Here is a 14,908-nt window from a genome sequence, read left to right as displayed (position 1 = left end):
GAGTGTGGTGTGCTTATGCTTATGGAAAGAGTGAATAAGCAAGCAGGAACACACAAGGCCTTTGGAAGTGGAAGCTCTGACCTGGGGTCTGGCATTCCGGTCAGTCTGTACCTCTTCTTTTGGCCAAGGCCAGGTCTTGGCCAAGCCCAAACTCTAGGGTCAGGGAAGAAAACACCACTTTCCAAACATTTGACTTCATTAAAAGTCAGATACATCCAAGTCATTCTGTGCCACTACCTTTGTGCTATAACCTTTCTGAGCCTCATTTTCTTATCAGTAAAGTGAAGATAATATTACCTAGCTCCTAGGGTGTCGTGATTATTACTGAATTGCTCTACAATTGCAGTATAAAATTGCAAGTAATATTATTGTCATTCTTAAATTATAAAGAATAGAAAAGCAACAAAATCCAATAAACCTTTGTTCTTTGTGCTTTTCATTGAGGAAAAGAAGTGTAAATTAGCAGAGGATGCTGGACACCTTCGTGGAAACTCAAAATGGGATTTAGATTTGCAGGCTAAGAAGGTTTATTGGAATTCAATGAAGCAATAGCAGTCATTTTATCCATTGGTTTTCCTACTGCTTTTAGCAATAGAACCCTTTTTTCAATAGAACTCTAACCCACAGTCTCAATGCATAAATCAGTGGAGGATTTCCAGTTGAAGAAATACAGGGGTATACTGGGCTCTTTCCACGGACATGTGTCCCTGTCTGAGAAGGGTTGCATGGAGCACAATTTGGAAACTACTGATTTAGTCCAAGCTCCCTGCTCTTACAGATGTAAGATGTATATTGATGTATATATTGATGGACTGCAGCTTATTCCAGGAGCCAGCAGAATAGAAAGCGCTTGGTCACACACTTAGAAGAGTAGAAGAAATAAGGTAAAGGAAAACTATCAGAATATAATTTAAGACATATGAATATCACGAGCTCTGGAAAGAATGATGTAGCCCCATAAAACAAGGTCTTGGCCTGAACACCTGCATACCCTATGACCTGGCAGTTCTACTCCTAGGAATATGTCAAACAATAATGCCTACATATATTCACCAAAAGACATACACAAGACTGTTAATAGCAACACTATTCTTTGTGACCTCCAATTGAAAATCACTCAAATATCCCTCAATGGTAAAATGGATAAGAAAATTGTGATACATTCACACAGTGGCACAGAACGACTTGGATTTATCTTAAACACAACTCAAAGTGAAAGAAGAAAGGAAAATCGTTTATGCTGTGATTATATTAAGATAAGTTCCCACTGGGGATCAAACTACTCTGTTGTGTTTGGTGCCAGGATAGTAGTTTTCCTCGGGCGGGCAGGGGGGGCGTGGAGGTACATCGGACGTAGCCTCAGGTTTCTCAGTCTCAGCACTGCTGACATTTTGGGCCAAAACTTCTTTGTTGTAGGTGGCTGTCCTGTGCAATGTCGGATGTTAACAGCATCCCTGGTGTCTGTCCACTAGACGCCAATAGCAGCCACCCTCATTGTGACAACCATAAATGTCTCTTGACACTGCCAAATGCCCTCCTGCCATATCCCAAATGCCTCTCTTCTGCTAGATACTCAATACTTAGTGAAGTAATGAATGAGGTGAGAACCATTTAGTATAATACAGATGTGTAAAATAATTTTTATTGCAAGAGATGCTGCTGCCCTTTTTCAATCTTAAATGCAAGTACCAGTTTCATCCATTAAAGATTCTTCAAAGGCCAAAGATAGTATTCATTCAAAAAAAAAAAAAGAAATGAATTAATTGAACAAAAAAATTAGGTCAAACCAAAACCAAATATTATTATGCAATAAAACTGTTAGTAGTAGCAGTTTACAGAGTCAGAGTGCCTAACCTGAAATTTTAGTACCAAGGTTTAAAAAATGCAATTTAAGAAAAGAACTTGAAATGATACAATTTCATTAGAATGTTAGTTTTGATAATCACTGCATCATTTATATGGATTTTAACCCAATAGCCTAATATTCTTTGAAAGAAAAGCACAGCTTAAGCCTTTAACGCAATCTGTCAAATGTGAATTGAACTGTTCAAAGAATTCTGGTCTCTCCCTAGGTTTATATTCAAGTCATTGATTGTATGTAAGCTATTAATTCTAAACCTAAAATTATAATGTGCTTTAATCCTTTCTCTAGCAAGTTCAAATACATACCCCACAAGGTAACATCAATCGTGCCTTCAAAATTCTATTTTGTAGTGAAGCATTTTTAGTCCAAGACTCTGATTGGATCTTTTTCTTTCCCCTGAGTTTTTAGTTCTTTTCCCCACTACCCCAATCTCCAAAAGCCCATAGTTAATGTTACAATTGTGCTAGCCCCACGCCCAACAATTAGAGCCTCCTTTTCCACATTTCCACTTATGTTTGTAGGACAGATTTTTTTTTTAAAGTGTCCATTCCGAATATCCTGTGGAGTCATTAGATTGAATACTGAACCTTCCTTGATAAGGGAGCCATGTTCAATTTCAAATCCCTTTGACTCCTTTGGCTGTTTTTTAAAAAAATAGTTTGCAAACTCTTTATGGACAGATGATGTTTCAGTTTTCTGTCACCACCCAACAAATGAAATGGCTTAAGAAAATAGTTTCTTATCTCATGATGCTGTGGGTTGATGGGGCTCATTCACATGGTTCTCACTGTTGTCACTCCTGTGGCTTCAGTTCAGTCGACTGCTAGAGCAGGAGCTGGATAAAGACTTGTTTGGACTGGCTATCCAAGGTGGTTTTTTCACACCTGTGTTGTCACGTGGACTTAGACAGCCGACACCACTGTGTCTGACCAGGCCAGTTTCTGTCTCCCCACACTGCTTCTGCACAGGGCTAGCTTCCTCACAACATGGTGATGGCGGGGTTGCTGAGCTTCTCTGACAGCTGGCTTCTCACAGAGTGAACGTTCCAAGATACCCCTGTGGACACTGAGGGCTTCTGGGATTCTTCTAATCAAGGCCTGGAAGTCATGCACTGTCACTTCCATAATAGTCTATTTGTCAAAAGTACGTCACAGAACTAGTCCAGATTCAGTGGGAGAAGACTACACAAAGTTGTGTGAGTCCCCAAAAGCGTGGTTCATTGAGGACCGTCTTTGGAGCCTCCGTACAGATGGGAAAAGATAAACAGTGTGATTATGCAGTTGTTCATGGTGAACCCTTTAACATAGTACTTAATAAGAGTCTTTCCTTAAATTCTCTTCACTGTTGCTTTGGGTACCAAACTTGTTCTCATTTCAAACCTGTTGTTCAGTCACTAAGTCATGTCCAACTCTTCTACGACCCTATGTACTGTAGCCCGCCAGACTCCTCTGTCCTTGGGATTTCTCAGACAAGAATACTGGAAGTGAAGTTGCTTAGTTGTGTCCAACTCTTTGCAACCCCATGGACCATAGCCCACGAGACTCCTCTGTCCATGGGATTTTCCAGGCAATAGTACTGGAGTGGATTGCCATTTCCTTCTCCAGGGGATCTTCCCAACCCAGGGATTGAACCCGGGTCTCCAGCATTGTAGACAGACACTTTACTGTCTAAGCCACCCAACCCAGCGACTGCACCCGAGTCTCCTGCATTGGCAGCCAGATTCTTTACCACTGAGCCACCAGGGAAGCCCTCAGATCTGTTAGTATTTGCTTAGTATATTTCGGTGCTCTGATATTGGGTGCATATATTGGGTTGGCCAAAAAGTTCGCTTGGATTTTTCCATTACATCTTATGGAAAAACCCAAGAGAAGTTTTTGGCCAACCCAGTATGTTTATGATTATTATGCCTTCTTAATGAATCGATCCTGTTTATGATTATAGTGATTTTTTGTTACCTTTTTAGCCTTACAGCCTGTTCTGTCTGATATGAGTGTATTACTGCGCTGTTTTGGTTTCTGTTTACGTGGAATACCATTCTCCGTTCCTTTGCTTTGAGCCTCTGTGCGTCCTTAAAGCTGAAGTTCATCTCTTGCAGGCAGCGTATGGTTGTGTCAGCAATATCACCCCTCATTCAAGGAGAAAATGGTAGTGAGAGAGATTGTAGAATTGGTAGAAGGCAAGCCAGTGCTCCTGGACAAGTGAATTCTATGATTCATCCCCTCTGTCTTTGCTGCCCTGATAACTATGGTGGCTTCATTATGCCTGTTTCCTTTCTCCACATCCCTTGAACCTTAGTAATAAAATGACAAGTAATCCGGTTCTTCCTCTTTGCAGTTACTGAAGTAAAGGCAATGTGCAGCCACAGTGGGGAGAGTGTTGATGTTTCATGAAGTCCATGACAGATCACACTTAATGCGTTGACCCTGTTTGCATGCTTGATTGTTAGCTGTTTCCACCCTCTCCAGCTAATGGCTTCGGCACCTGTTAGGAACTGATACAGTGGGTAATTGCAGTCTCTGTTGAGAATGGTAGAAAGGTCAACTGGATGAAGCATTAAACCTCCATTTCAAATAGTCCTGTGGTGACTTTTCTGAAATGGAGGGACAGTGTTATTTCCTCCAGCTTTGCAGCAACTGACTGTATATTATGACTAGTCATCAGAAATCTCTGGGTTTTTTTTTCATATCTCCAGGTTCAGGTAAGAAGAGAAAATACTGGGTTAGCCATAAAGTTTGTTCAGATTTTTCCATAAGATGGTACAGATTAACCCAAACAAACTTTTCAGCCAACACCTAGGATTGAGATGTTCTTCTGAGAAAAGCATCATTGGAGAAATACTGTTTATCTGTTCTTCTTTCCATAAAGAGTGACTATCCACCAGCAGAGAGTTTAAGGACTGAGATGCACTAGCTAGCTGAAAAGGATATTTTTCTATCTTCTTTGAAAAACTCTGAAGTTCAACAAGAAGAAAGACTTATGTGTACTTAGAAGTGAGAGTTCAAACACCATTTCACTGTGCCTTACCACCTTTCTTTCCGAATAAAAATACTGCCTATCAGTCTTTTGAATTATGTTAAGATGTGATTTTACAGTTCACAAAATCTTTCATATATTGCCCTAAATTACCTCTTTATTTTTCCTTTTAAAAGCCTAACTTTTCAGCCTTCATGAATTGATTCCTGACTTCTACTGGAGAAGTTGAAAATCATATTGTTCACTTGTTTACACCCTTTAAAAAAAAAAAAAAGACTCCTCCTGAATTTTGACATGGAATATATTCTTTATATTTTAGTTTGTTTTGCTTTTGCTTCATTTTATTCTGTTTTCCCAATCTTTGAGGAAATCTCATTGCTCTTCACACATAAATTCGTGTTGATCTCTGTATTAGTTAAGGAAATCTGTTTATTCGGTCTATGAGGGAAATATACAATAGTGCACGCCAATGTGATTATATACTGCAGTATTAAGATCATGGAAATATCAAGTGGGAAAGTCAAAGAAAGGTGTCCAGCTATTCTGCTCTAAGAGAAAGCAAACAAAAAGTTTAGCTTCATTTTTGAAAGGGATTTTAATACCAAAAACCTCATTAGAATCTGAGATTCTTCACTTACTGCAACAGAATCCCATCCAGTGAAATTTTAAAATGGGTTGTGATGCTAAAGAATGACGTGTAATCACTGACGTTGGGTGTCCCAAACATGTTTCAAGGGATTTTCCATCAAAAAAAAATCTAAGAAAAGACTTTTGTTAAAAGAATGAAAAGAGAGGAATAAAACGGAAATTTTGTAGGAGTGTTTTAGGGTAGATTAGACTATATTTTCCTATGCAGGTCAGCACTGTGATATAGGGATTAAAGTGGTGTTTTTCACAAATTCAATCATTTAAAAAATATTGGCACTCTAATTTGAAATTAATCTTTAAGAGTAGAAAATTTGCTTGGCATTCAGTATGAAATTGTACTTCTCTAAATGTGCTCCTAACTGGATTTGTTTCAAGTCCCTAGCTGTTTTAAGCCTTCATAAAAAGAAGTTATCTGATTACTTGAATGAGCCATTTTTCATTCCAAATTCTAATTTGTCTGTTGTGGCTATTTTTATACGGCTTTGATCTTCTTTATTTTCTCCTAGGATCTTAGGGTTAGGAATTCTAAGGAATTCAAAACATTATGGAGTTCTTGTCTGGCAGATTATAATTAAATAATTATAGGTGAGAGAAAACAGACTAAAAACACATCCCTAGTTCTAATGATAAATAACATATTGGAATATTTTATTTCAATTGAGACAGCATCATTTACTCATTAAGTGGTAAAATTAAAATCAATATAGGATATGTTTCAGATGAGTAAAAGGGAATTACTATAGACACAGAATTTAAATGCTGTAAATATAATAGACATATTTTAGAAAACGGTTTCCATTTTCAAATTAATAATGTATACTGAGCAGTGCTTCTTTCTGACATGCTTGACAGGAAAATATTCTGTGTAAGGTGAAGTCATACATGGACACTACCTTTGAGACACTTACAGATTAATTGGTTGTGAATCTTTCTTTGTTGGTATTGCAGACAGAATCTTAGATGGCCCCATGGATGATCCCTGTCTCTCAATGTTCTCAATTTTGTGTATTTCCCTCTCTTTTAATGTGGGTTGGACCTGTGATTTGCTTCTTGCCAAAAAAAATGTGGCAAAGGTGCTGGAATTTCACATCTGTGATTCTGTTACATAAAATTATACCTTCCATTTTGCCAAAGGATTCTGTCTCCTTTTCCTTTGCTGATTTGATGAAGCAAGTTGCCATGTTGATAAGGTCCATGTAACAAGGACCTAACGGTGACTTATAGCCAACTGCCAGCAGGAATTGAGGCCCTTGGTCCAACAATCCCAAAAGAAACTATTTAATCCTGCCAAAAACTGTAAAAAGTCTACCTGGAATTGGATCTTTCCCAATGGAGCTTTCAGATGAGACCTTAGCCCTGGGCAGCACTTGATGGCAGTCTCATCAGAGAACTTGGATAAGATGACCAAGTTAATTCATACTCATATGTCTGACTCATAGAAACTGTAAGATAATAAATGTGTGTTGTTTTAAGCTGCTAAGTGTATGGTAAGTTGTTATGCAGCACAAGATAACTACTGAAGCTGGCTTCTGTGATAGGACAGAATACTGATCCACATCATAATGCCCAGATCCTGTGGCTCTGCAGAAGTGATTCAGTTAAGGTTGGAGCAGTTTTTCCTGAATTATCCAGGTGGACCCAGTGTAATCACAAAGGCCCTTATAGGTGAATGAATAAGGCAGGAGACTCAAGGAGAAACTGGAAGATGCTACATTGCTGTTTTTGAAAATGGAGGAAGAGGCCACGAATCAAAGAATATAGGAAGCCTCTAGAATCTGGAAAAGCTTCCAGAATGAATGCAGCCCTATTAACACCTTGATTTTAGTCTAGTGAGGCCCATTTCAGACTTTTGACCTCCAGACTTGTAAGATAACCAATTTGTGCTGTTTTAAGCCACTAATTTATTACAGCAGCAATAGGAAGCTAATGCAGTCTATGCTTATTCTGTTAGCATCTAACATGAATAATGAGTCCTTCCCCAGGGGTTTGTCTGCTCCTAACAGACTGTACTGGAGCTGTGAATATTTTTTTCTTTTTCTGGAAATGAACAAATTACAAATACTGTGCCAGTGAGCATTGCTCTAGGGAAAATGAGCATCTTTTCCACAGCCTCGTGGGCCCATTCATTCTCCCCCACCCTACCACATCAGACCCCTCATTCTTGCACTTACCATTTTATTGTTTCTTCTTCAGATTTTAAGCACTCACTGTCTTAGTTAAGGACTGTTTGGATTCAAATAATCTGATCTATTCAAGTCAGTTTTAAATAAAGTAAACTTGGGAGTAAATGTAGCAGTTAGGTCTCAGGATAAAATTGTAAAGCAACTGTTCTTTTCCCTCTTTGCCTGTTCAGAACAGCTCTCTAGGGGCAGGTCTTCGTTCAAATCTCAGGCAGGTCCACAAATATATTAAGCATGTTCAGAAAATTTCTCCAGTCATTTGAATACTTATAATCACGACAGCTCTTACTCTGTCATCAATATGTTCATTTGTCACATGATAGTCAAAACTGCCAATGCCACAAAATTTCTCCCTTGCCCCTATTTCCAACCTGAGAAGCCTGCACTGTGTTAAGGGGCATTCCCCAAGATTCTTCTCCAGCTTTGGCACCTTCCACATTGAAATGAGGACAGGACAGTGAGGTAAAAAGGAGGAAATTCTCACTGTTTTGACACCAAGGTAATCCAGTATTGGCTTCTTCTATCCATGGAAGATCATAACGGTTGACTTATGGGTACCTGTGCAGATTTCTAGAATGTTTCTCTGTTGGGTTGTTCCAACTGCACGTCCCTTGAATCAGATAGTACCCAGTGACTGGCTGTGTCCAACACTCCTTAGCTTCTACATCTTTCCAATAAGGCCCTCTTGCCCTGGAAGAAGCTCAGTTGAGCACTGCCTTTATTAAATGACCCCAGGGCACCATATCTACTGTGTCTTCCAGATATCATCACAGGAATTGCACACTTAGAGTCTGTCTCTGTGAAAGAGTAATAATCTTTCAAACATAGCCTCTGCTCTTTGGCCATGTGCTGCTTGCACTGACCTTTCCCTGTTACCTTTGTTTCAGTTAAGTCATGATTAATACCCCAAGATGAAAAAGGGTCCCAAACTCTGGTTTTACTCTCTCCTTTGAAAGTATGTAACACCCTGTTTTGGCACGTAGGGTTGACTGGCATCAGGCCTCAGCTGAACCTGCCTCAATCATAGTGGCATTCTCTAATATGTGAACACATGTGACTTCCATCTTTTTTTCATTCTAAAGGGACGCAAAGCACTATGGAGTTAATTCTTCTTGTCTGGCAGGTGATAATTAAGTACTTACCGATGAGTGAAACGAAAAATAAAAGCCAATTGCCAGAACTGACAACAGATATCATACTGAGATATTTGACTTCGGTCATTTTATTGATGTAAAATGATGAACAACCAGCCCTCAGGAATGGTGGGAACTAGGCCTGCTCAGGGGACCCTGGCATCTGTAACCTTTCCTCTTATTCAGTCATGATTGTGACTCAGCTTCCAGCTCTTTGTCTGTATCTCTTAGTTCTGATTCTGGAGAGAGGACATCCAGTGGCCTCATTCCAACACTTGGGTCCAATCAACTGTGCCCCCAGGATATGTTCTGAGCCCATTGCCTACTGCTGAGGGCTCTGGGGACAGCCTTGGGTAGAGCAGGCCAGGCAGGACCAACAGGCACACACCATGGCTACCACACTCTGACTCTTCCTGCCACATCGTTCCATGACACTCGGCCCCCACATCACATGCCCACCCTCCTAGAGATAGATGCCCACCTTGCCTCCAGTGTTTCACATCCATGTGTCCCCTGACTGGGAACGTCCTCATCCACTTTCCCTCAGAGGCTAGTGGGAGGATTTCTTTGGGATATGAACCAGAGTGGAATGGCTCGGTCCTAGTGCTGTGAGGCTGAAGTTTGTCTAGGTGTGCCAGACTCTCCCCAGAACTGCTCCACGAGGCTCCATGGCCACCAGCCATGCACTGTCATTTGTCTCATTCACCAAATTCTCTTTTGATTACACTGTTGCTCTATTATTCCATCTAATGGGAACACGGTCTTGCCACTCTAGTTAGTGGGGCTTTCTGTCAACCCTTGGCAACTAGGAATTGATGGGATCATCCAGGCCTCTCCCACCATCAGCATCATCCTAAATGTTCTGATTCTTCATCCAGTTCTTGAGTTCTAGTCCTCTTTTTCCTCCCCATTGATTTCTCTTCTTCCCCACCCACACTCCCTCCATCAGGGCCCAGCCGCCACTGCTCCTGTGCAAATCACATGGTCTTCTCCAGGCAATGGGCTTATAGTGAGGGGTTGAAGAGTACTTAATGCTAGAAATGCAATTTGTCGTAACTTCTCTAAAGGAACAGCACCACAATAGATCCTGTTTCTCTTGAATCATTTGGGCAGGACGTCACAAAAGCAGGTAATTAATTACCACCTAAACTATAGAAAAAGTCAGCCCCTTCTCAACAAAATGGCAACTGACCTTTCTCCTACTGAGTATAAAAAAGGAACAAAGGGAGGAAGAAAAACTATTGCAACCTATAATAAGATTTTTCCTCAAGGGGTCAAGTTATTTGAAAGGTTTGGGTTACTTGGGGGAAATTAAATAAACCATGACATTGTATTCCGTTGTCCTGCTCTTGGCTACGCAGTGTTCACTATGGTGAACAATATTTCCCAACGAGTGCCCTTCTGAAATGTTTATCGGCTCAAGATCCTAGGCATTGTTAACTTGGCCTTAGAAAGCCACACAGCCTGGGAAGTCACATTTGCTGGGATCCTGTTTTTACATAAGAAACCTACAATGACATTTTTCTTTTCCTGATGCTGACCCTAAGAAGATAATGATGTTCAGTGAATTGATAGCATTTTAAAAAATCTACCCCCTTCCAGAAAATTGCACAGACATTTTAAGCAGCTAAAGGAAAGTCGGAAGGGGAGAATCAATTTTGAGAGACTCAGTCGATGCTTTTAAAATCCGACCTTCCTTCAGCGAGTTTTATTTTAGGGCCCTGCTGTTCAGTGTTGCAGATTATATCACCCAATATAAATCGAACAGGAGGCTTTCCACTGGGTAAACATTTGATTCTGGTTTTCTCTGTGGTCTGAAAGCTCACTTCTGAGCCTTTTGAATCTCTGCCCTGGGAGTCCAAGGAACATGCGCCAACATCACACATTTTGTTTCAAAAGAGCACCATCACTGGTAGAGCCCAGGCTCTGTGCATGTCATAAATACTTTTTTTCCTCTCTCTTACAGAAGCTGCAAAGAGTCGATACTCCTCACTGTTATTCAACCTTACCCTGTAAGTGTCCTGTGAGTAAAAGTGCCTGTGTGTGTTCTCAGATTTCCAGTCTCCTCCTCCCACTCCACTCCAGGGAATAACAGCAGAGAGAAATAGCATGCATTCATAGTACCAGTTCCAAAATCTTGATTATATGTATTTTGTACTCTATGATAGAAACCCTTCATTGGAGAGAAAAGAAAGTGATGCATTTCCCAAATATCTTGGAAATCAGCTTTTCAGTCCTATGTGCCTCTCACATCTGGAAACGACACAAAACTCAAGAATTTCCTTGTGATTCTTTTAAGTTTCCAGGTTATGAATCACAAGTCTAAAGGGAATATCTAATTGTAAGAAGTTAAAGCATGATTATTTTCCTTATCCCCATCTAAGTAATTTGGTGGGACTTTAAAGTTGAGAAATAACTGCAATATGCTGATTGCTGATATATGACCCTGGGAAGCAGATGATCAAGGTTGTGGGAGTAATTCCAGTGAGAAATAATTGTGATCTGAAGTAGAGTAATGATGGGAAGAGGTGGATGGATTTGAAAATATCTTGGACTTACACCTGATGGGCCTTAGTAAGTGGTTAGGACAAGTATGAAATTTAAAAAAGTATAAAATAATAAAGATATCATTCAAAACAACTATTTACAATAGCTAGGACATGAAAGCAACCTAGATGTCCATCGACAGGTGAGTGGATAAAGAAGCAGTGGTATATATACACAATGGAACATTACTCAGCCATATAAAGAAACACATTTGAGTCAGTTCTAATGAGGTGGATGAATATAGAGCCTATTATACAGAGTGAAGTAAGTCAGAAAGAGAAAAACAAATATTATATATTAACACATATATATGGTATCTAGCAATGGAGGCTCAGACAGAGAGAACAGACTGTGGACATGGGGTAGTGGGGAAGCAGAGGGTGGGATGAATGTGGAGAGTAGCATGGAAACACACACACTACCATATGTAAAATAGATGAGCCAGCGGGAATTTGCTGTATGACTCAGGGAGCTCAAACCAGGGCTCTGTGACAACCTAGAGGGGTGAGATGAGGTGGGAGGTGGGAGGGAGATTCAAGAGGGAGGGGATATATGTATACCTATAGCTGATTCAAATTGCTGTATGGCAGAAACCAACACAATCTTGTAAAGCAATTATCTTTCAATTAAAAATAAATAAACTTTTAAATATATACATAATTAATAACAAAGAATAATAATAATTTGGTGCAGATGTTGGACAGTTCAGTAGGTTGTCAGAAGGGTGGAGGATGATTAAAATTGTACTGCCTTGAGTTCCCATAATTTTTTTTAAAACAACTTTATCATGGTGTATTTGCATATCACAAACTTCATCCATTGTAAGTATATAATTCCGTGATCTTTATAAAGTTTATTGAGGTATGCAACTGTCACCACTACACCACTATCCAGTCTGAGAACACGTGTATCACCCCAACAGGATTCCTTATTCCCATTTACAGTGAATCCCTTTTCCTACCCTTAGTCCTGAGCAGTCACTGGTTAACTATTTATTTATTTCTATAGATTTGCCATTGCTTGTGAATTTCACACATGGGCAGTGAACTAAAAAATACCAAGTCCAATTCCTTCAGATTTTTTTCCCCAAATGTTTGTTGTGTGGCCTTCAGGTGAACAGCAGAAATTCCAACCTGCTTATACTTCTTTTTTCTTCCCCATAAAGATTTCTACATCAGTTCAAAGGCTCTGGTATTTGCCAGCCTCCATCTTCTGACAAAACTCTTCATCTCCCCTGTCATAAAATTTTCTTCCTAAGCACTATAGGCTAGGCATTTTAGGCAGGAAAAAATATGTACTCAGGTTTGTAGTAAGATCATAAGACATCAAGTTATGCCATGGGGGAACATTGCTACATATATTAAAAGCAATTTAATATTGAGTGTTACTTTTAGTACCAACTGTTTGACACAACTAGACACACACACACACAGACACAGACACACACTCTCTCACACACACACACACACACACTTGGATTTGAAATCTAAGGAGACAGTAGGATGTAAAAGCACCAAAGTTTGAGATCTAGCTCCCAACAGTATAACAGGTGACTCCCACAGCTGCTCCAATCCCAGTTTCCTCATCTATGTAAGGAGAGGGTCAGATGGCATCCCATCCAAGGGCCTTTCACATCCACTACCTCATGACCCGGTGATTCCTTCCTTAGAAAGTACAGCTCATCTGTCTTCAGATTATTTCATTTAAACCAGTAGTCACTCACACCTACTTCAGATATATCCACTCTTCTTCATTTCTCTGCAGTGAACAGATACATTTTGGTAAAGCCAATGTAAATGTCTGTCATATGGAAGTGATTGACCAACCAGAAATTCCTGGTAATACTTTGAGTTTACATTGTCTTTCCTGAATTCTCTCTCCCTACTTTATAACCCATTAGCAATGCAAGATCAAAACTATTGTACTCCAAACCAGGTTATTTTTCCAACATGGGATAGCACTTTACCCGGCACAGTAAGCCTAGAGGAGTTTTGCATAGTCTTATGGCTTTGCTTGCTGTTTTTGCCTTTTCAGTCTGCATGACTTGTTATTCATATCAATACTCATTACTATTCGTGAATCATGAAACTTACTTTTAACAGATAATCTGGAATTTTCTGGGAGTTCAGTTGGCTTCTGCTGTGCTGTATTAACATTCAGGAGTGTTGCTTGTTCTTACGGACAGCGGTTGCACCTTTCAGAGTCACTCGCTCCTGGCCAGTTATTGTAGATGCATGCTCAACTTTGACTTTCCTCTGACCAACCCTCCTTCCTCCTGAAATGCTCCTCACATACTCTACCTGCCACCTCCTCAGCCTCACCAAATCTTTCTTACCTTTCAAGTCTCAGTACAGATTCTGCATGCTACCTCAGAGTTTCTCAACATCAGCATCGTTGGGCTGGAGAATTCTCTGTTGGGACATGTGTCTAGCAGCAGCCCTGACCTCTACCCACTGAATGCCAGTAGCATGCTGTCCCAAGTGGTCACAACCAAAAATATCCCTGGGGACCAAAATCACCCCTATTTGGGAACCAATGTGTCACCTAAAGCCTTCTCTTTTTGATTCAGTCCAAAGTGGCTTTTTCCTCCTCTGAACCGAAAGAATTGAAACCTTAACGTTACTTAAATAGATACATCAAATGAAGAGAGGAGTGCAAATGAGAAAAGAGACTGCAGATTTTTACTTTTATTTTTGTGTTTGGATTTTCCTGCAAGCAAATGGCTTTTAAAACAAAAAACAGATTTTATGTATTTCCTAAACATTTTCTTGGCAACCAAAATTGACAGAAATGAAGGACCCACTAGACCAAAAGAAAGTCAATTAATTCTGCTTTTATTACAGACAAGAGAAATTAGCATTTCAATTTCTTTGCAACTTATTGGTCAGCAGTTTTTATGTTGTATTTCTTCTGCATAATAAGATCCAGTCAAGACAGAGAGCCAGTGTTTACACCTTTTGGCACACACCATGTGTTCCCAGGGCACCCCAACATGACCCAGCCATAGCAATCAACCTCCAATGAGGCTCAGGTCAATGGGGTCTGGGAGAAAACTCAGGATTCCCAAAATTCTTTGATGAGAAATAATTCTTAATGGGTTTTGCCTTCTTATTCTAAGTATTATGGAGGCCTCAGTAGCCACCATTTTTACCTTATTTCTTAGAGAAAAATCATGGAAGAGCAGAAGGAAATGCAGAAGCAGAAAAATATGTGCTGGCAATACTTTTCTTCAAAGACAACCAGAGTAAACCTTTTGCCTTATTTACTTTCAGTCTATCAGTTCAGTTCAGTAGCTCAGTCGTGTCCGACTCTTTGCGACCCTATGAATTGCAGTTGATATTATATGTACGTTTTTATTCTGCTTCGTTTACTTAGTATATCAAGCATTTTCCTGTGTCATCAAGGTTTCTATATAAGCACGATATATAGTCTGTAAAACACTACATTGAACCAAGATCCTTAACCAGCATCCATCATTAGGCCCACTGTCTCTCATATGTTTCTATTATAAATAAATCCGCAAAGAACATCTTTGTGTGTAAATCTTTATCTGTATTTAGTAA

The 14,908-nt window shown here is 39.8% G+C and overlaps 1 protein-coding gene across 4 annotated transcripts in view; it reads left to right on the top strand.

The window, feature by feature from the left end:
* FRMPD4 (FERM and PDZ domain containing 4) overlaps nucleotides 1-14,908 on the top strand; it is a 554,242-nt gene that overhangs the window by 486,165 nt on the left and 53,169 nt on the right. For all 4 annotated transcript variants that reach the window (XM_070784969.1, XM_070784967.1, XM_070784968.1 and 1 more), the window contains one exon: nucleotides 10,765-10,810. In XM_070784969.1, the coding sequence (XP_070641070.1) occupies nucleotides 10,765-10,810 (46 nt within the window). The remainder of the gene's footprint in view (nucleotides 1-10,764; nucleotides 10,811-14,908) is intronic.

This window comes from Bos indicus, chromosome X (genome assembly GCF_029378745.1).
Source record: "Bos indicus isolate NIAB-ARS_2022 breed Sahiwal x Tharparkar chromosome X, NIAB-ARS_B.indTharparkar_mat_pri_1.0, whole genome shotgun sequence".
NCBI classification, from domain to species: Eukaryota; Metazoa; Chordata; class Mammalia; order Artiodactyla; family Bovidae; genus Bos; species Bos indicus.
This window is presented reverse-complemented; position numbering and strand designations above follow the sequence as displayed.